Source organism: Salvelinus sp. IW2-2015, linkage group LG11, assembly GCF_002910315.2.
Source record: "Salvelinus sp. IW2-2015 linkage group LG11, ASM291031v2, whole genome shotgun sequence".
NCBI lineage: Eukaryota > Metazoa > Chordata > Actinopteri > Salmoniformes > Salmonidae > Salvelinus > Salvelinus sp. IW2-2015.
In genome coordinates, this window is record NC_036851.1 from 10,704,914 (window position 1) to 10,724,818 (window position 19,905).

The window sequence follows — 19,905 nt, forward strand, 5'->3', positions numbered from 1 at the left end:
ATTTATGAGACCCGGCAATACGCCCGGTCACCACTGGACGTCAGTAGAATCCAGGTTGCAACTACAGTAGACTGTTTTTCCGTTGAAAAGTGAAACTACAAAGAAAACTACGTTCAGACAGAAGCCACTCAGACGGCGTGAAGGTAAATATATATTTATCTTACATGCATTAACATTTCGGCTAATCAAATAATTGTGAATAAATGTGTTTGCAAATTTAAAAGAGAAAATGTGAACTTTGATCACTGTTTGGGCAATACGCTTTGAGCTGTAACTTTCGCAGGAGATCGATTACATAAAACTTGCCAGGAATCCTCAGACTACATTTCATTTTGTGTGGCTCGGCCAAGCGAACATGGAATGCGACAGTATAGCTTTCTCCACAGCACGGCACACACGCAACCAATTGCATACCGACACTAGATATGAACTGCATAGGCTACAATCAATCGGCCACCAACAGGCCTAATGTAGCAGATGAATGTGATTTACACATGCGTTTATCACATAGTTTTTAATGACGCGACATCTGTAGTACTCTACATGCGTTTACAGAGCCTCCTATGACATAAACGTTAAACAGGCCTTTAGGATAAGTACAGAAGAGTATTAGGGCCAAGTGAAGATAAAAAAATACATCAACGGTGGTGGTCAAGGGTGTAACTGTGTGTTGCAAATTGGGGGGGTCCAGGTCAATGGGTTCCAGGGTCAACACCCTTCTAGGGGGGTCATGCCCCCCTGGGAGGTGAAAGTAATGATAATAAATGCTTGTTTCTGGTGAATTCTGAAGGGCAAATACATCCAAAACTTTCCTGATAATTGTGTCAATATATTCCAACCACAACTGTTTAGGCCCCTTGCTTTTAAAAAATGTTTTAGTAACGACATGCCACTGACTTTGAGTAAAGCCAGAGTGTCTATGTATGCGGATGACTCAACACTATACATGTCAGCTACTACAGCGACTGCAACACTCAAAGAGCTGCAGTTAGTTTCAGAGTGGGTGGCAAGGAATAAGTTAGCCCTAACTATTTCTAAAACTTAAAGCGTTGTATTTGGAACAAAACACTCACGAAACCCTAAACCTCAGCTAAATATTGTAATCAATAATATAGAAATTGAGCAAGTTGAGATGACTAAACTGCTTGGAGTAACCCTGGATTGTAAACTGTCATGGTCCAAACATATTGATGCAAAGTAGCTAAGATGGGGAGAAGTCTGTTTATAATAAAGCGCTGCTCTGCCTTCTTAACAACACTATCAACAAGGCAGGTCCTACAGACTCTAGTTTTGTTGCACCTGGACTACTGTTCAGTCGTGTGGTCAGGTGCCACAAAAAAGGACTTCGGAAAATTGCAATTGACTCAGAACAGGGCAGCACGGCTGGCCCTTGGATGTACACAGAGAGCCAATATTAATAATATGCATGTCAATCTCTCCTGGCTGAAAGTGGAGGAGAGATTGACTTCATCACTACTTTTATTTATAGAGAGGTATTGACATGTTGAATGCAACCCGAGCTGTCTGTTCTAACTACTTGCCCAGCTCTGAACACCATGCATACCCACAAGACATGTCACAAGAGGTCTCTCACAGTCCCAAGTCCAGAACAGACTATGGGAGGCGCACATTACTAACGAGAGCAAGACTACATGGAACTCTATTCCACATCAGGTAACTGACGCAAGCAGTAAATTAGATTAAAAAACAGATTAAAAACACTTTATGGAACAGCGGGACTGTGAAGCAACCAAACATTGGCACAGACACCACACACACACACACACACACACAACACACACACACACACACACACACACACCACACACACACACACACACACACACACACACAAACCAACCACACACACACACACAACACACACACACAAAACATACGCACTATACATACACAGAATTTAGTACTGTAGATTATTTTGTATGTGGTGGAGTAGGGGCCTGAGGTCCAACAGTGTGTTGTGAATCGTGTGAATGTATTGTAATGTTTTTAAAATGGTATACACTGCCTTAATTTTGCTGGACCCCAGGAATGGAGGATTCATAATCAATACAAACTGAAGTACTTTAATACTGTTCGGTCTAACTCTATCAGTTAGGAAGTAACCACTATTGGCAATTTTTTTGTAGAACGACAATGAGAAAGTCAGTTCTGGGGTCCATTCAGTTCGATTGAAACGTTTTCTACATTGCATAATGGGTTGCACTGAAACACTTTTCCTCAAAATGTTCTTCAACGTTCTTGAAAAGGTAGCCTATGTTTGCTCCGTTTGGTGGGTGTGGCTTGAAACAATGAGTGACGTATTTGAAGGGCACCTGTGCATTTTGAACCCACAGCCAACCCCTTATTTTTCAACTGGTCGTTCAGAAAGGCACTGTTTCCATTGAATTTACGTGTGGGGCCGTCAGGGCCTGCAAGGCTTCTCTGCTGGCTAAACATCATCAGATATATTATATTTTTTTAAAATATATTTTCCCACAAATATGTATTAATTATTCCCCAGAGTAAGAGTTATACTCTTCTATTTCATAGCTTTCCTCTTGGTTGCACTGCTTCCAGCCCCAGGTTGAGATTTGGAGGGTGGTCTTTATGTTAGATCTTTTATCCAATCATATTCAGCCATCATGTGTTGCCAGGGGTCTAAAATTGCCCTCAGGCCTTCAGAATCAACAGTGCGGGCGCTTGTAGCTTATAGTGAATGGAAATGAAAATTTAGTGTCAACCAATCAGCTTTAGAGTTGGCTATTGTACGCCTGCTAGCTGGCTCCAGTGTACACAGGAGCCAGCTAGCAGGCGTAGTGCGTGCACGTCTTTTGATTGGATTACCAATATTGAGAGCAGTCTATGGGCAGGTCTATGCAGATCTAGGAAACTGAATTTGATAAACGAATTAATTCACGTACTCCTAAGCTGTTTTTTCAACCCACAATGGCGGAAGGAGGAGAGGATATCGATTTGGTCGGGATATAATTATAGCCATTCTCAAGACGAACTTTTAAGAAAAGTTAGACATTGTAAGGAGAGATCGCCCGACGCCACAAAGCCTGTCACAGGCGGGAAAGCCACTTTCAAAGTTTAACTACGAGCGCTGTCAATGGCTCACAGGCTCCGAGAAGCACTGCAAACTGTACTGCTGGGAATGCCCTATTATTTGCAAGTGATCGATTTGGTGTTTGGAGCCACACTGGCTTTGCAAACTTGAGTTTGTCTAACCAAGGCAGCAACGAGACTCCAAAGTACGGCTGGGCACTTACAAGGAATTGTGCTTTTGAAAACTTTTGGGGACACCGGAGTGGATCTACAGCTCAAAAAACAAGCGCACAGGGCAACGGAGCTGCACAATGAAAAGGTGAAGGGAAATATTGAAAAGACTCATTGACACATTCAATGTAACACTGTTTACCAAAATGTACAATTTGTCAATTTCAAGGTGACGCAACGCCTGGTTTACTGCGTTTCTGTCTAAATGTATAGTGTCTAGAGTCATGGCATCATAATGATGGTAATAAGAGGTGGATTAATTCGGGTGGGACTGTGTAGTACCTCACTGAAGGCCCAGGCCCCAGGCCCACGGCACGCCACTGGAATTTAACATTGCATTACTTATTTTTTTTTACTGAATGCAGCTCTAGTGACTTTTCTACTCCAAAAGTAATGAAAATAAAATGATGGTGACACCATTAAAATATAATTTTCCACTCCAAAAATGTGCCTAACAACACATTGGTCCTTTTATTCAGGCTGGTGTGTTATTTAGCAATAGCACCTGTAGCCCAACTAATGTAGCATAGTGGCTATAAAGAAATAGGCTAAAGCATGGGGTTTCCCATCTGTATTTGTGCTAATCATTAGCTAGATTTTTATTTAACCTTTATTCAACTAGGCAAGTCAGTTTGGAACAAATCCTTATTTACAATGACAGCCTACCCCGGCCAAACCTAGACGACGCTGGGCCAATTGTGCACCGCCCTATGGAACTCCCAATCACAGCCAGATGTGATGCAGCCTGGATTTGAACCAGGTAGTGATGCCTCTTGCACTGAGACGCAGTGTCTTAGACCCCTAGCTTTCTAAACTTTTTTGGCCCCCTTTCATCATGGGGGAACATCATATGCCCCTCCCCCCATGCCCCATAAACTCCCCATAAAATAGAATACATTTTACTCATCAAGAAACAGTACATACAAAACAAAATACTGCTGTGCAATGTCAGGTGCATCCCTATCAATTATGACTAGGGTGGGCCAATATCCTTTTCTATATAATTCTTATTCGTGCTTATGAATTTACTGTACTTCTTTATTTGTTACATGCTATCTCACAGAATTAAGGGTTTGTTAAGAAGAGAGAGGAGAGAGAGAGAGAGAGAGAGAGAAAGAGGAGCTATTGCTCCGTTCTCCTTACATGCTGACCAGACCGGACACGTCGCGTGCGCGAGCGTCGCAAAATAAATATAGAAATCCATGTTATTCAATTATTGCACCCACACTGCTTGCGTGCGCCAACGAGCATCTGCGACACCAAGGGCTAAAATAAATGTCGTTCCTATTTATGACGCAGATCGCGCTGCAAGTCCTGCCTCTCCCATCTCCTCATTGGTTTATAGAAGTAGGTACCCACGTGCCATATCCTCATTGGTTATACCCACGTGGGTGACTGAAAGACAAACTTTGTTGCCGGTTGTCGTGGTAATACAATGAAAGTTTTAATGCGATCACCATATAAATTCAAAGATGAAAAAGCCTGGAAGGAGGAGAGATGACTAGAAACGATTCGGTTGGTCGTTTTATGTGTGGATTAATTGTCGGAGTAGAGGTCCTTGTGCATTTCAGGTAAAATAACAACTCAATGTTTATATCCCAGGACAAATTAGCTAGCAACAGCAAGCTAGCTAAATAGGACAAATTAACGTTAGCTAGCAAGTGCAAGCTAGCTAGCTAAATTGCCATACATGTTTAATGCTTTTCGACCTGTCCCCAAATTAATGTCATTGGTTCAGAGTTTGTTTTGATATTTTAACCAGCGTGTTGTGATCGCGTTTGGTGTGGGGGGGCAAAATAAATTTATGCACGATAGCGCACGATGGCGCACGCGCGCAGCCGGTTTGGGTTCCGTGTTACAAGCCGTGCGCAACTTTTTTTCCCTTCACAAACAATGGCCGCTGAGGACCAGGCCATACCAAAAGCATAATTGGCAGCAGTAGAACTGTGTGTAAATCCACAGAAAGCCAGTAACTATGGTGGGAATTTTTTCTCTCCCAATCCATCAAATTCATCATGGCATTATTGAGGGTGTCAAATTGGCCTGTCTCTAATATTAGGGGGTCTTGACCACCCTACCCCCCCCCCCCCACACAAGTTACGCGACTGGTTTGGTATTGCACAGATAGTGCTTTAAAAACTCGAAATCAAACTTCAAGAATAAAGTCTAAATATTTTGAGAATGATGTCCAAATTTAATTTTGAGAATAATGTTTAATTTTTGAGAATAAAGTATACCTTTTGAGAAAAAAGTCGCAGTTATATTTCAAGATGAAAGTTGAAATGCCTTGTGAAATTCTACTTTAGCATTGGCTTTAGTAACAAGGTTTCCAAAGACAAAACCAACCTGGACTCAGGTGTAGACGTAACATAGTAAATGTAAATCCACGCCAAGCCCATTAGTTTGATATGTTTTGTATAGTATGTATTAATTTGTGAATCTCCATCATATGATATGTTCTAAATTGCAATTCGTATGATATGTTATGAATTTCAATTTGGTGTGGCTAGGGGTTAGGTTTAAGGTTAGGAGTTAGGTTAAAGGATTAAGGTTAGGGGAAGGGTTAGCTAAYATGCTAAGTAGTTGCAGAATAGCTAGTAAGTAGTTGCAAAGTTGCTAATTAGCTAAAACTTTAGTTGTCCGTGATGAGATCCGAACACGCAACGTTTGGGTTGCTAGACGTTTGCGTTATACGCCCACCAATCCACCCCAACCAATTTTGCTTAAGTAACATTCTGTCTTATGTAACCATACCAAACGTACTGTAACATATCATACTAATTTGAGTGTCTTGGATTTACATTTACTATGTCACGTCTAGTCAATGAAGCCGGACTGACAAAACATACAGTAATGGCTAAAGTATCTATGCAGCCATTTATTGCAATACCATATGGTTTCACTTTGTCAAATGAGTTGATAAGCCATATGGGCGTCGTGCGCGCCTAAGCTTCACGCCTTGAGAATTGAGTGAACAGCTTGATTATAGATCTTTCGTATAGTGTCTTGTGTTACTACAAACCCTCTCTGAATTTCATGGAGATGCAACCATCTTTAGTCTTGCATTTATCTGTTACCGTTGATTTCACTTTGCACATACTCCAATACCACATCCAGGTCCGTGTGGTTCTTCCTCCTGAAAAGACCCAGTCTGTGACAAAACCTCTTTGAGGTCCTAATACTTACACTAATATGGTTATTACGTGCTAAAAGAGCAAGGATTTACTTGTTACTAAAGCCAATTCTAAAGTATAGTTAGTTGTTCATTAGTTATAATTATTATTATGTAATTCTTACAGACTTCGGCTTGAACTTTTTCACAGTTTTCTGATGTTTGGTAATGATATATTTAAGCAATAAGGCCCGAGGAGGTGTGCTATATGGCCAATATACCACGGCTAAGGGCTGTTTGTAGCACGATGCAACACGGGGTGCCTGGACACAGCCCTTAGCCGTGGTATATTGGCCGTATACCACAAACCCTTGAGGTGCCTTATTGCTATTATAAACTGGTCACCAGCGTAATTAGAGCAATAAAAATACATATTTTGTCATACGGTCTGATATACCACAGCTGTCAGCCAATCAGCATTCAGGGCTCAAACCACCCAATTTATATAATTTTTTATTTTTAATCCTCCTTCATAGGATGTGTGCTGCTAAAATGACAGAAGGGAGCTTGCATGTGGAATCCTGCAAGGCCCCTATGTTTTACAGACAAGCTGAACCGGCCACAGGTGAAGTCCATCTGTCTGTCCTGCTTTTGCACGGCATCCGTTTCTCATCTGAGAACTGGCTCAATATAGGAACACTGGAGACATTGGCCAAAGCTGGCTATCGTGCAGTGGCCATCGACCTACCAGGTGAGCTTCGGTTGTAAATACTAGTAAGTGAGAATGTATTACTCAATTAATCTCTGACCTGTAACACCACCTCTCTCCCACCTCTCTCTTTCTCTCCCCTCTCCCCACCCCCAGGTTTTGGCCAATCTAAGTCAGCAGTAGCCCCCTCTGCTGTAGGAGAGCTGGCCCCTGGTGGGTTCCTGAAGCAGGTGTGTGAGGCACTGGGGATGGGGCCAGTGGTGGTGGTCAGTCCCTCCCTGAGTGGTATGTACTCCCTGCCCTTCCTCTTCCAGCACGAGGCTCTGGTCCGGGCTTACATCCCTGTGGCTCCCATCTGCACTGAGAAATTCACAGCAGAGCAGTACAGCAGCATACAGGTGTGTGTTGAGGGATTATAGCTCTCTGCTCTTTCTTTTCTCTTCTGTGGTTGGTTTCTCTTCTGTGGTTGGTTTCTCTTCTGTGGTTGCTTTCTCTTCTGTGGTTGGTTTCTCTTTTGTGATTGGTTTCTCTTCTGTGGTTGGTTTCTCCTCTGTGGTTGCTTTCTCTTCTGTGGTTGGTTTCTCCTCTGTGGTTGCTTTCTCTTCTGTGGTTGGTTGCAAACATTGATTTTGCTTCTATGAAACATGCCTTGTGTTTCGGTGCTGTGTGACTTTAGTCAGGATTCAATCCGAACGCGGGTTGTAGACAATGCCGCTTTCAAAGGCAATTTCCTTCAAAAGCTGCGTCGTATACAACCCGCGCTCAGATTGAATCGTGGCCATTGTATGTGACACCGGGTAACATTTGAACAAACCACCTCCACTTTCATTCCAGACTCCGTCTTTGATTGTCTATGGAGACCAGGATGCTCAGCTTGGAGAGGTTTCTCTGAGCAACCTGAGGAGCCTGGCCAATCACAAGGTTGCGGTGATGAAAGGAGCAGGACATGCGTGCTATCTGGACGACCCGGCCACGTGGCACAGAGCTCTCTCTGACTTTCTCAATACGTTGTGATGTTGTTCAGTGTCTTTGGGATATCTGTCCATGGAAGCAGCACTATACGGCCATTCCTATTCCAACACTCCAACATTTAGTTATATAAAAAAAAAATGATACTGTATGTTGTTTGTTAATTTGTCAAAAGCTAGTCTAGATTTATTTTGATCAAAGACTAGCGTGTGGTGTTTTGGAGACCTGCAACTGTGGTTCAGTACAACTCGTTATGCTCTTGCTGATATACTGTACTCGTACTGTGTGTTTGTAGCCTATACAGGATGTATGTACCTGACATGAGTCCTGGTATTACAAATGCAAAAACAAACACCACACAATGAAATGAAGTGAAAAATATGAACATTATTTAATAACTGATTCTCTGTAATAAACAATTTGAAAATATTTTACAAGGAGTCACAGACACAATATTTTACAAATTTTGCCCTCTTCTTTTTTTTTTAGCTTCATCAGTACAAAAGAATGGAGCGACATGGACCAATGCCCAGAGAGAGGGAGCTAAATCTTCCACGCACACACATACACTCACACACACACAAAAAAAATAAAAAATCAAATCAAAAACGGTTGATTTCAGATCTCAAACTTATCTTTACTTTATTCCTATTTTTTACTTCACTTAAAATTTGACAGATTTTACTTTTTTTTTTTTTTTTTTTACACATTTGGCATAACAATGGTCAACATAGCACCAGACTATACAGACTACAGAATCACATACGTGTCTTTCCCACAGAGACGCACCTACACGGACACGGCAAGGGTAAGGAGGGGCAGGGGGAGGCCACGTGAAGACCCTCCCTTTGAGGCTGGCCGTAAAGCAGACCCCTTCCTCTCACCCCAAGCTGTTCCTATTTTTTATTTTTTGGGGGCAAAAGTAAATTTCGCAAACCACAGAAAACAGACCTGTGTCCCTCAGCACATCTCTTGTGTCCACTTCGGGGACACACAGAATACTCATGATTCTTTGACCTTCTGTTGTACACGGTTCCATGCTGATCTGTGGAGACCACTCCCTGAGCTGGCCTCTGACATCCCACAGGGGGAATAAAACATCCTTGGCTTACTTCAGTCTAGAGCTGAACATCCCCATCTGTGCATGTGTAGGTATAATAACTGTTAGTGTTACATGTGAATGTTGCGATCTACAGAGGGACAAACAATTCCTGTGATAGAATACAATAGAACTACAAGAGTCATTTCTAAAATGGTGAACCCATACATTGAAAGGAGCCAATTACGATTCAGAATATCTTTTTGGCCCAGTCTTTCATTGAGATAATATGCCAATTACCTAACATTTGTCTTGCAAAAAATGATATTGTCACTGTACAGTACATTATGTGTGTATTGGGTTACACAGTAAGGAGGTTTTGGGGTTTAGGATGTGTCCACGTTAACAAACTGAGACAGCGAGGAGAAGTGGAGGGATTTCAGAGTCAACACAGATTCAGAGTTAAATATAAACTATGGAAGTCCTCCATTCCAACCAGGAATCAAAGCGGCATGTGTACAAGAAACTCACATCGTTTTATAGACGAACGAACACATGAAAATCTAAACCCCTTCAAATTCAGAGCTCAACATTCTGGATTGGGAAGTCTTCGGAAGAAAAGTAAATATTTGAGTGTGTGTGTGTGTGTGTGTGTGTGTGTGTGTGTGTGTGTGTGTGTGTGTGTGTGTGTGTGTGTGTGTGTGTGTGTGTGTGTGTGTGTGTGTGTGTGTGTGTGTGTGTTGTGTGTGTGTGTGTGTGTGTGTGTGTGTGTGTTGGTGTGTGTGTGTGTGTTGTGGAGCGAAACTGAATTAGCGCTTGATAGAACACTAAGGCATTAAGAGAGGCTTTGTCATTATGTTGCCTTAGAAACAGAAAAACACTGACATATTAAACATTCTTTTGAACACCTCTGAATGCAGCTCCCTCGTGACAATATATTGAGAAAACCGGTCAGAAGAAAATGGATTGGATCATTTTTATCTCCATATTTACGTCTGATATAACACTTCTTCCTCGTTGGAATTGGAACAACAAACAGCTACGCTACAACAAGTGTCATTCCTCATCCTCTCAGTTTTAAAGACATTCCCTTTGAGGGTTAACACAAACATACACCCATACACAAACACAAACGCACATATGGTTCAGGCAGAAATGCAACGATAGCAGTCAGGTGGCTCTGTAAAGGTAGATCTGTGGCCAGTTAAGTCGCTTTATACTGATAGTGTAGCTTTATAGATGGCCCTGTAAAGGTACTGTACAGCAACGTTATATGGTGGCAATCAGTAAGCCCTGGTACGGTACATCAGCTAATAGCCACAGCCAATTTGGACATTAACATACAATATCCTCCTAGTCAATATGGTGTATAAAGCTACTGTAGATAGATAGCCAATAGACTGGCTCTATAAAAATCTTGTAGCTCCACGGCCATTAGGGTGGCTGTTCTATAAAGGTACTGCACAGTAGCTCTATAGCCAATGCTTTCCAAAACAGTGCACCAAGGCACTATGACAACAGAGAGTGGCTCCTAAACATGGGAGTTTAATGACATTTCACTTCAAATTGATCAGAATGACATGGATTACACACCCTGACTGCAGTTCAGTCGTCACCATAAGTAGTACTGGCCTTTGCTGTATTTCTTTATACGAGAAATGTTAAGCCCCAATCTCCCAGCAGCAAATGGTCTGAAGTTATACAGCATCTGTCAAAGGTAATACAAGCTAAGGTCTGCCAAAACCCACCCGCATCTAAAATGAGATGCTTATAGGCCAGTCGGAATAGATATTTGTTTATCTGTTGTGGTGGCAACAGGTTATAAGCGCATACAAATACAGTCCTAGGAACATTAGCGGACATGGTGGAGCGGCTGTATGAGGATTGGCAGAGGGGTTAGCTGTCACTGGGGTCCTACATCATCCATCTGTAGAAGATGTCAGAATGTCCATTGATCAGAAAGGATAGTACTGTATTATACACCACCTACAGCAATGAAGCCGAAACGGTCAGACTTTTCAGAGGCTAAATACCGATCCCTAATAAATAGGAGTAGGCAAGTATTCCTTTTTATTTTGCAAGGGAAAAGTTAGAAGTTGCTTTGTCTGATTCGGACACATAATTACCTATTCATTACCTAATATTAGTCAACTAGGATGACCAAAGACGTCAGATGTAATTCTTTGTAAGACTACTATTTGATAGAATAGTTCCATATTACCATTTGTTACAATGATTATATATACAGTGCCGTGCTTCCAGGGGCAGAAAAAGTTCTAACTTCAAGTGAAGAACAGTAGAGGACCCACAAGAAGAATCGGTATTCAGCCACTGTCAGTTAAAATCTCAGTTATTTCTACCACTATTTCTGCAGCTTCCGTTTCTGCCTTTTTCTTTTTCCGCTCACTAATTTGGCTATACAAATAAGACCACATGAAAAGTCTATCTCATCTTGGCAAGAAGTAGATATAGTGCATAAATAAATTCATGTAACACCTAACAACTTCCATTGCAAATAATACTCTAATATATGGTTTGAATACTCATCACTTCAACAGTTTATAATTGTATGTTTTTGTATACTTGAAAGCTATTTTCTCACCTTAATTTTCTTGTTACAGTAACTATAAATGGCTGAATGGTACGCACAGTAGCCCCCTATGAGAGACACATGACAGAGTGGTGAGACTCTGAGCAGACCAGAGATGAATGAGAGCGATGGAGGCAATGTCTCCTCATCCCGTCTGACTAACAGAGGCGGAAACAGACAACCTAAACTCTGCTGTATCCATGACGGCTGGAGCTCTGTGACACGGCATCCAACTTGTCTTTTCACTTCTCACTTCTCACTTGTCCTGTTGATGTGGGTGGGACCTTTTCTATTCTGACAGCCTCTGGTGATTGTAGTGGTTGGAACACCACCAAAATATCTTCAAATGGATGACGGTAGGTAACTCGCTGAGGACATAAAGGTCCTGCAACCGTCACTAAGAGACAACAATAGAAGCTAGCTGGGTACAGTAGTGCGGTACTCAGGGCTTCCGAGTTGCAGGTGGCAGAAAGTCCCATTATTACCTACGACTAGAGCAGGGGCGGGGCATAGAGGGGAGAGGGCGGGGGCTTTAGGATGGACATAGCTGGTGGGAGCAGACAAGAGGAAAATTAAAGTAGGAGGGGCAGAATATGGGTGCTGGCGATTGGATAGAGCAGGATGAGCTGAATCGTGAGCAGGGTCTGGAAGGAGGGGCGGAAGGAGTGGCCGCGCCCGCAGTCAGATGTGTTCTCCTGGAGAGGAAAGGAGACACGTTTAGAGTGATATAGTAAAAATGTTGAAAATACAAAATGAATATCTATGGTGTGTGTCTTTGTGAAAATAGGGTCCGTGCGCATGATTATTCTAGTGTCTGTGTACACAGGTGCTGAGTTGTACGCTCAGTTGTAAGTCTTACAGCGAGATTGTAGTCGTAGCACACAGTTGGCCCTTTTCGATACCTCGCTGCACTCATATCCTCACATGATGGGTTATCGTCCTTGACTGGAAGAGGCGTGGCTAAGGAATGACTCACACTACCTACACGCATACTGTATAGTCACTCTCAAGTCTCCATGTGTTTACACACCTGCCCTATAGCTTCCTCTCCCACTTACACAGGTTTATGCCATGGAAAAAGGATTTAACTCAAAGATTAACACAACATGCAAAAATTCACATGGTTTGACAATAACACCAGTGAGTTAAATGTGAAAAACAGCCACTGTTATAAACGAGTCCGTAAAGAGAGACAAATGAAAGGAGAAGATTCCCAACAGCAGGTGTACATGTGTTGGTAACAATGACTGTATATATGAACAGACAAAGCCATCGATCATCACGTGACACCATTCATTCCTATGTGAAGACTCAATAGCGCATTGAAGACACATGAAGTCGGTTAACACGGAGATAACATGTACAGTTTGAGCTACTCCAGGAAGTGATGTTGCAGGCTAGCTCAGTGCTGCCCCCTCTCATTGAGTAACTCAAGTTGAAGGCCGACCGGGGTACTGCAGGCTGCCATTAGCGACTACGTTGAACAAAAATATAAACACAACATGTAAAGTGTTGATCCAATGTTTCATGAGCTGAAATAAAACATCCCAGAAATTTTTCATGAGCACAAAAAACCTTTTCCTCTCAAATTTTGTGCCCAAATTTGTTTACATTCCTGTTAGTGAGAATTCATTTTAATTGACTGATTTCCTTATATGAACTGTAACTCAGTAAAATCTTAGAAATGATTGCACATTTATATTCTTGTTCAGTATAAATTATCCTTATAATATGATATATTATTAAAACTTCTTGTGTGCGATTTAAGAAAATAGGACATATATTAGAAGCAATTATTGGTACTATGATTGTCTTCAAAACATTTTTGGATTTACACAAAGATTGACCACGAAGATGGCAATTTTTCCATTCACTATAATGGGGGATCCTGTTTTCGGCGAACAATGCCTGCAGTACCGCGGTCGGCCTTGAACATCCGTGGCGTCAAAGAGAGGGGGCAGTCGTTCTCCCCTGATAGGTAAGGATACACTCTGTCTCCGCCTGGGACAGTTTCTCCACCTCGCAGGTGTTGCAGGGCATCTTCTCTGCTACCACAAACAGCAGGTTGGTGTTGTTTAACCTCTTGGCATGGATCAGCCTACAGAGAGAGAGACAGTATCAACAACAAACCCTTCTTATATGACAAGCTTGTTCACTGTTGGATCAGCCTCATTTACTTCATGATGTCTCTATTTCATTAGTTCTGATAGCACTTCACACACTTTTAGATGAATTCAAGACTAATTACCGAACTTCATGTTCCGCGAATCATGTTTGTGTATGAGTTGTTCGTGTATAGTGAAGTCACCTGGAGCAGTTGCCACAGTCCTGCAGGATGTCATAGGAACTGTTGATGTTGGTGAAGTAGAACTGAGTCTGTATCGTCACACAGCTGGTCTCTCTGGAGTCCATCCCCTCTGCCTCCACCTCATCTACAACACGCAGGCAAAGACAAACACGTTTGTATTTTATTTTTTATTAAAGCAACAACAATACAATACAAAAACAATACAAGTGGCTGCTAAACACAAATGGCGCTCGGCCCCACCAGATACAGTTGAAGTCGGAGGTTTACGTACACCTTAGCCAAATACATTTAAACTCAGTTTTTCACAATTCCTGACATTTAATCCTAGTAAAAATTCCCTGTCTTAGGTCAGTTAGGATCACCACTTTATTTTAAGAATGTGAAATATCAGAATAGTAGTAGAGAGAATGATTTATTTCAGTTTTCATTTCTTTCATCACATTCCCAGTGGGTCAGAAGTTTACATACACTCAATATTTGGTATAATATTTAGTATTTGGTAGCGTTGCCTTTAAATTGTTTAACTTGGGTCAAATGTTTCGGGTAGCCTTCCACAAGCTTCCCAAAATATGTTGGGTGAATTTTGGCCCATTCCTCCTGACAGAGATGCTGTAACTAAGTCAGGTTTGTAGGCCTCCTTGCTCGCACACACTTTTTCAGTTCTGCCAATACATTTTCTATAGGATTGAGGTCAGGGTTCTGTGATGGACACTCCAGTACCTCGACTTTGTTGTCCTTAAGCCATTTTGCCACAACTTTGGAAGTATGCTTGGGGTCATTGTCCATTTGGAAGACCCATTTGCGACCAATCTTTAACTTCCTGACTGATGTCTTGAGATGTTGCTTCAATATATCCACATAATTTTTCTACCTCATGATGCCATCTATTTTGTGAAGTGCACCAGTCCCTCCTGCAGCAATGCACCCCCACAACATGATGCTGCCACCCCTGTGCTTCACGGTTGGGATGGTGTTCTTCAGCTTGTAAGCTTCCCCCTTTTTCATCCAAACATAATGATGGTCATTATGGCCAAACAGTTCTATTTTTGTTTCATCAGACCAGAGGACATTTCTCCAAAAAGTATGATCTTTGTCCCCATGTGCAGTTGCAAACCGTAATCTGGCTTTTTTATGGCGGTTTTGGAGCAGTGGCTTCTCCCTTGCTGAGCGGCCTTTCAGGCTATGTCAATATAGGACTCGTTTTACTGTGGATATAGATACTTATGTACCTGTTTCCTCCAGCATCTTCACAAGGTCCTTTGCTGTTGTTCTGGGATTGATTTGCACTTTTCGCACCAAAGTACATTCATCTCTAGGAGACAGAACGTGTCTCCTTCCTGAGCGGTATGACAGCTGTGTGGTCCCATGGTGTTTATACTTGCGTACTATTGTTTGTACAGATGAACGTGGTACCTTCAGGCGTTTGGAAATTGCTCCCAAGGATGAACCAGACTTGTGGAGGTCTACAATTTCTTTTCTGAGGTCTTGGCTGATTTCTTTTGATTTTCCCATGATGTCAATCAAAGAGGCACTGAGTTTAAAGGTAGGCCTCGAAATACATCCACAGGTACACCTCCAATTGACTCAAATTATGTCAATTAGCCTATCAGAAGCTGCTAAAGCCATGACATCATTTTCTGGAATTGTCCATGCTGTTTAAAGGCACAGTCAAGTTAGTGTATGTGAACTTCTGACCCACTGGAATTGTGAAACAGTGAATGATAAGTGAAATAATCTGTCTGTAAACAATTGTTGGAAAAATGACTTGTGTCATGCACAAAGTAGATGTCCTAACCGACTTGCCAAAACTATAGTTTGTTAACAAGAAATGTGTGGTGTGGTTGAAAAAACGAGTTTTAATGACTCCAACCTAAGTGTATGTAAACTTCTGAATTCAACTGTATATCACTAGTACAGTCTAGTGTTGCAGTCGCTTTCCATTATAAAGAAGCATATATGACAGTGATATAACACTTCAAAAGTGTAGGGTAAACACATAGAGCACAGAATATCTCCGCTTTGTACCCACCTGTGACAAACCAACTGTGGTAAGCCATTCCACAGAGCAGCTGCTGAAATAGGGACCTGAGGCAGAAACATTTTTATTTAGTCTTTATTTTGACAGACAAAACATATTGAGACCTCTGTCTCTTTTCCAAATGTGCCCTGTATAATACAATATTAATATACACATTAAACACGTGTATTTTTTTATATTGTTTTAAGGATGCAAGGCTTTGTTTTAGCAGTGTGTGTTTCAGGTCATAGTATTTTTGTATTCTCTGGTCTTACCAGGCAGCTGCTGATGTCCACCAGGCCAGGTTCACAAAGTCTGCAATGGTGGGCTGACCACACCGAGAGGAAAAGAGGGGAAACATTAACACATGAACACGTTGACTATTCACAATTTAACATTTGCTAGCCTTCAAGCTTCCACCCGTTCTTCATTCATTCATTAGGGCTACAGCCATATCTTTCTTTCACTGTTGTCCTTACCACAAAGACTCCTCTTGGTGCAGCCCCGGTGTTGCTGCTCGGCACCGGGTCACACACAGACTGGTAGTCAAAGGACTGCTTCCGGTTGTAAAAGGAGTTGTTGTAGAGAGCATGCATCAGGTAGGGGTCCACCTCACTGAAGAACATGCCAATCTGTAGAAGAGGGAATACAGAGTCATACAACATGCAGCTAGGTCAAGGATAGACCGGCTTCAATAAAGCTCTGTATTAACTGTCAGGACTGGTCACCTTGTTCCAGTAGTCCTTCTGATTGGACATGATCAGGAAACCACCATCATCCACCAGGTAACACAGCAGGTCCTGCAGATAGAGGCACAGATGGACAACAATGACGACCCCCCCCCACTGGAAGTCTGTTTAACTCGAAACGACATCTGAGTTTCAAGCATATTCTACCATTGAAAGCGTGATAGTAACATTATTTCTAATCTTACTTCGCTGTTGGCGTCACAGTCCATCTCACAGCCACTGGTTGGTCCACACTGCCAAGAACAAATAATCATCAAGGATCGGCAGGAAAAAAATCTAATTTCATATGTTTTTGTGTGGGTTCAATTCCAGCTTGTCCTTATGTTTGTTACCGTTTGTTGGACTTGGCGGTTGTCACTTGTTGGACTTGTTTGGTTGCTAGCCAGGATCTTGAATTTGTCCACCCAGGCCTCAAGATCCAGCTTTACTCCAACCACTAGTCATACACAGAGGGAGAGACATTGAGATATTCCCAAAGACATAAGAGAGAAGGGTGGAGAGAGAGAGACATTTTCCTCCTACTGTTTCCCTCCAAATTCCTACTATGCCTGCAGTTGAGTAACAAACCATACTACTCATCATGCCTCCACCAATGCTAATGAACCCTTCCCTCCTAGAGTCCCAGAGTCCCGGGTGCGGGGCGGAGCGGCGACGGCCCACCTGCAGGTTTGATTGTCTTCCCTCCCACTGTGATCTCCACTGCAGTGCTGACCAGGATCCCTATGGTGTCGTTCTCTGGGTTCAGCAGCTCATCATTCACTGTATGGGAAGAGGAGAAGGAGGAAGAGGAGGAGCAAGAGGAAGCACACAGAGGAGACAGGAAGGATAGAGGAAGAGGAGGAGGAGGAGCAAGAGGAAGCACACAGAGGAGACAGGAAGGATAGAGGAAGAGGAGGAGGAGGAGCAAGAGGAAGCACACAGAGGAGAGGATGGATAGAGGAGGAGAAGGAGGAGCAAGAGGAGACAGGAGGGACGGAAGAGGAGGAAGAGGAGACACACAGAGTAAGGAAGGGATGGAAGAGGAGGAAGAGGAGGAGACACAGAGGAGACAGGAGGGACGGAAGAGGAAGAAGAGGAGGAAGAGGAGGAGACACAGAGCAGACAGGAGGGATGGAAGAGGATGAAGAGGAGGATACACAGACAGGAAGGATGGAGTGAACAACAAACAAGTCAACAGAACAGATCCCATAAGGATTTTAGTAGTAGCGCCTGGGTGGTGGTGAGACAGATGATTACTCACAGGTACGATAAGGCGCTCTGAAGATGTAGCCCTTGTTGTCCAGACTACGGCGGTAATAGCTGGCGTTAAAAGGCTCAGGGTCCTCCTCCCAGGTCTCAGCAGCCCTGAGGATCAGCACAACATTAAAAGTCATGGACAGAGCCAGGGCAAGAAGCTACTAAACTGTAACGTATAACGGCAGCTACCTTGGTCCCAACTATCCTGGATATTTAGTACCGGTTTATATGTTTGTTTACACGCAGGATGATCAAAATGTACAATTTAGATACGTTTTAGGGACTTGCCTTTGGCACTTGAAGTTGGTCCAATGTTTTAAACAAATGTTTGGGAGGCTTTTACATGCAATGTACTGTACATACAACTTTGAAGGAAAGTTAGGTAGATTAATGAAACGCTCACTTGTTGGGAAAAACTCTTGTAATCCCTCCATCTGTGGCAGCAAACACGGCCAAAAAGCCATATCTGCAAACCAGAACAGCAGCGTGAGAATACAGGAAGTACACAAACAAATAGTACACATGCAGTCCTCTACTCACGTGTTGAGGTCTTTGGTCTTCCACACCTTCTCCACCAGCTGTCTGATGATGCCAGTGTCCAGGATGAGGTTGTGAAGGAGCAGGTTGTCACCTGTTTTAGACCACAGGGAGGAAGGGGACACGCTTTAAGAGGCATTATGATTGTCAGCCAATTGTTGATTGAGATTGTGCATTCAAACACTGTGCATAGAGGTAAAACGTAAACCACGAGAATTCTGATCCCGCCGTTACATTTCCACAAGTGGCGAGGTTGCGGTAAGAAGAGCGGTAGTCTCTCCCGAGGGATATGGAGGGACTCACATTGTTTGGAGTCAGGAGTCACCTTCTCCATGAGAGCGATGAAGTTGAGCAGGAAGTCAGTGTTGTTGTTGGAGAGCTCCAGCTCATTGCAGTATTCCCTGAGGACAGTCAGCGGTGACATTTTTTTAGCCCCAACGACAGTTGAGAACAAACACACACATACAGTGTCTGGCTTCCCACTTTCCTCTTACAGTATTGTCTTTGAGCCGGGATACGGACAGCACTTATTTACAATGCATGAACCCAAATGCACATTCCCAAACACTCTCACAGCACACACACACACTCATAGAACTCATACGCATGCATGTCCTGCGGTTGTCAGGATGTTCAAACATGCTGACGAGACAGGCTGTCAGAGTGAAATATGGCATAGAGGAGGGCTGGGGAACGCAGCACACACTGACAGCAGACTGAGTGAATACACTTGTCAGTCTCTCAGCACAGAGCTGGGAGCTTACAGGATGAAGGTCTGATCATGGCAAAAAGAAAACATGCAAATGGAGGGATTTTCAGTCACTTTTTTATACACATTAACATTATATCTTTATCTTAATTTTCTCAAGATTACATACTGAACAACCTCTGGGATATGCAAACACACACAAAACCATGCAGCACCAACGGGCGACATGCAAAAGGTGTGTGGGAGCACAGGAACAGTGGTTGGGGCAGGGAGGGTCCGTGTTGGGATGGGAGGGGTTACTTGGGCGGGAAGGGAGAAGGGCTGTATAAAGTGGGCTATATAAATGATGTTGTTTTCAGAATCAGCTAAATAAAAACACAAGTGTCGTCACACTCCTCACTTCGTCAACAAAAAACACACAAAGTCAAACCAGGATATGAGAAAACCCACAGCAACAACAGCAACAATAACAACAACAACATAATCAAAAGCACAGTCTTGAACCCCAGAAGAAAAGAAATGAGAGGTGTGACTGACAATAACAAATGACCAGYGGCTGAGGAGACTTATTGGTGTGACGTTGAAGTGCTAGGGGTTGAGGGATTGGGGTTTGGGCGTGGTGGTGGAGGATAATAAACAGGGTAATGCTGT

At 42.8% G+C, this 19,905-nt stretch overlaps 2 protein-coding genes across 2 annotated transcripts in view; one reads left to right on the plus strand and one right to left on the minus strand.

The window, feature by feature from the left end:
* Window positions 1–35: 35 nt before the first annotated feature.
* abhd14b (abhydrolase domain containing 14B) lies at window positions 36–8,498 on the plus strand. The gene is made up of 4 exons (XM_023996045.2): window positions 36–143; window positions 6,928–7,142; window positions 7,257–7,498; window positions 7,935–8,498. The coding sequence occupies exons 2-4, from the start codon at window positions 6,929–6,931 to the stop codon at window positions 8,112–8,114; spliced, it is 636 nt and encodes a 211-aa protein (XP_023851813.1). The 5' UTR covers window positions 36–143; window position 6,928; the 3' UTR covers window positions 8,115–8,498.
* A 1,572-nt stretch (window positions 8,499–10,070) lies between these two features.
* The window catches only part of LOC111970558 (voltage-dependent calcium channel subunit alpha-2/delta-2), a 245,971-nt gene continuing 236,136 nt past the window's right edge, over window positions 10,071–19,905 (minus strand). The window contains 15 exon segments of the mRNA XM_070445816.1: window positions 10,071–12,393; window positions 12,558–12,643; window positions 13,687–13,796; window positions 14,007–14,130; window positions 16,036–16,091; window positions 16,299–16,351; window positions 16,503–16,655; window positions 16,752–16,823; window positions 16,958–17,005; window positions 17,105–17,208; window positions 17,433–17,531; window positions 18,013–18,116; window positions 18,412–18,474; window positions 18,549–18,639; window positions 18,849–18,946. Coding sequence (XP_070301917.1) covers window positions 12,271–12,393; window positions 12,558–12,643; window positions 13,687–13,796; window positions 14,007–14,130; window positions 16,036–16,091; window positions 16,299–16,351; window positions 16,503–16,655; window positions 16,752–16,823; window positions 16,958–17,005; window positions 17,105–17,208; window positions 17,433–17,531; window positions 18,013–18,116; window positions 18,412–18,474; window positions 18,549–18,639; window positions 18,849–18,946 — 1,384 coding nt within the window. The 3' untranslated portion in view covers window positions 10,071–12,270.

Excerpts from the sequence above, each read along its gene's own strand:
- abhd14b (XM_023996045.2), top strand. The coding sequence starts at position 6,929 with ATGTGTGCTGCTAAAATGACAGAAGGGAGCTTGCATGTGGAATCCTGC. Across the intron at positions 7,143-7,256 it reads AGTGGCCATCGACCTACCAG|GTTTTGGCCAATCTAAGTCA; the intron begins GTGAGCTTCGGT and ends CCCCACCCCCAG. Across the intron at positions 7,499-7,934 it reads AGCAGTACAGCAGCATACAG|ACTCCGTCTTTGATTGTCTA; the intron begins GTGTGTGTTGAG and ends CTTTCATTCCAG.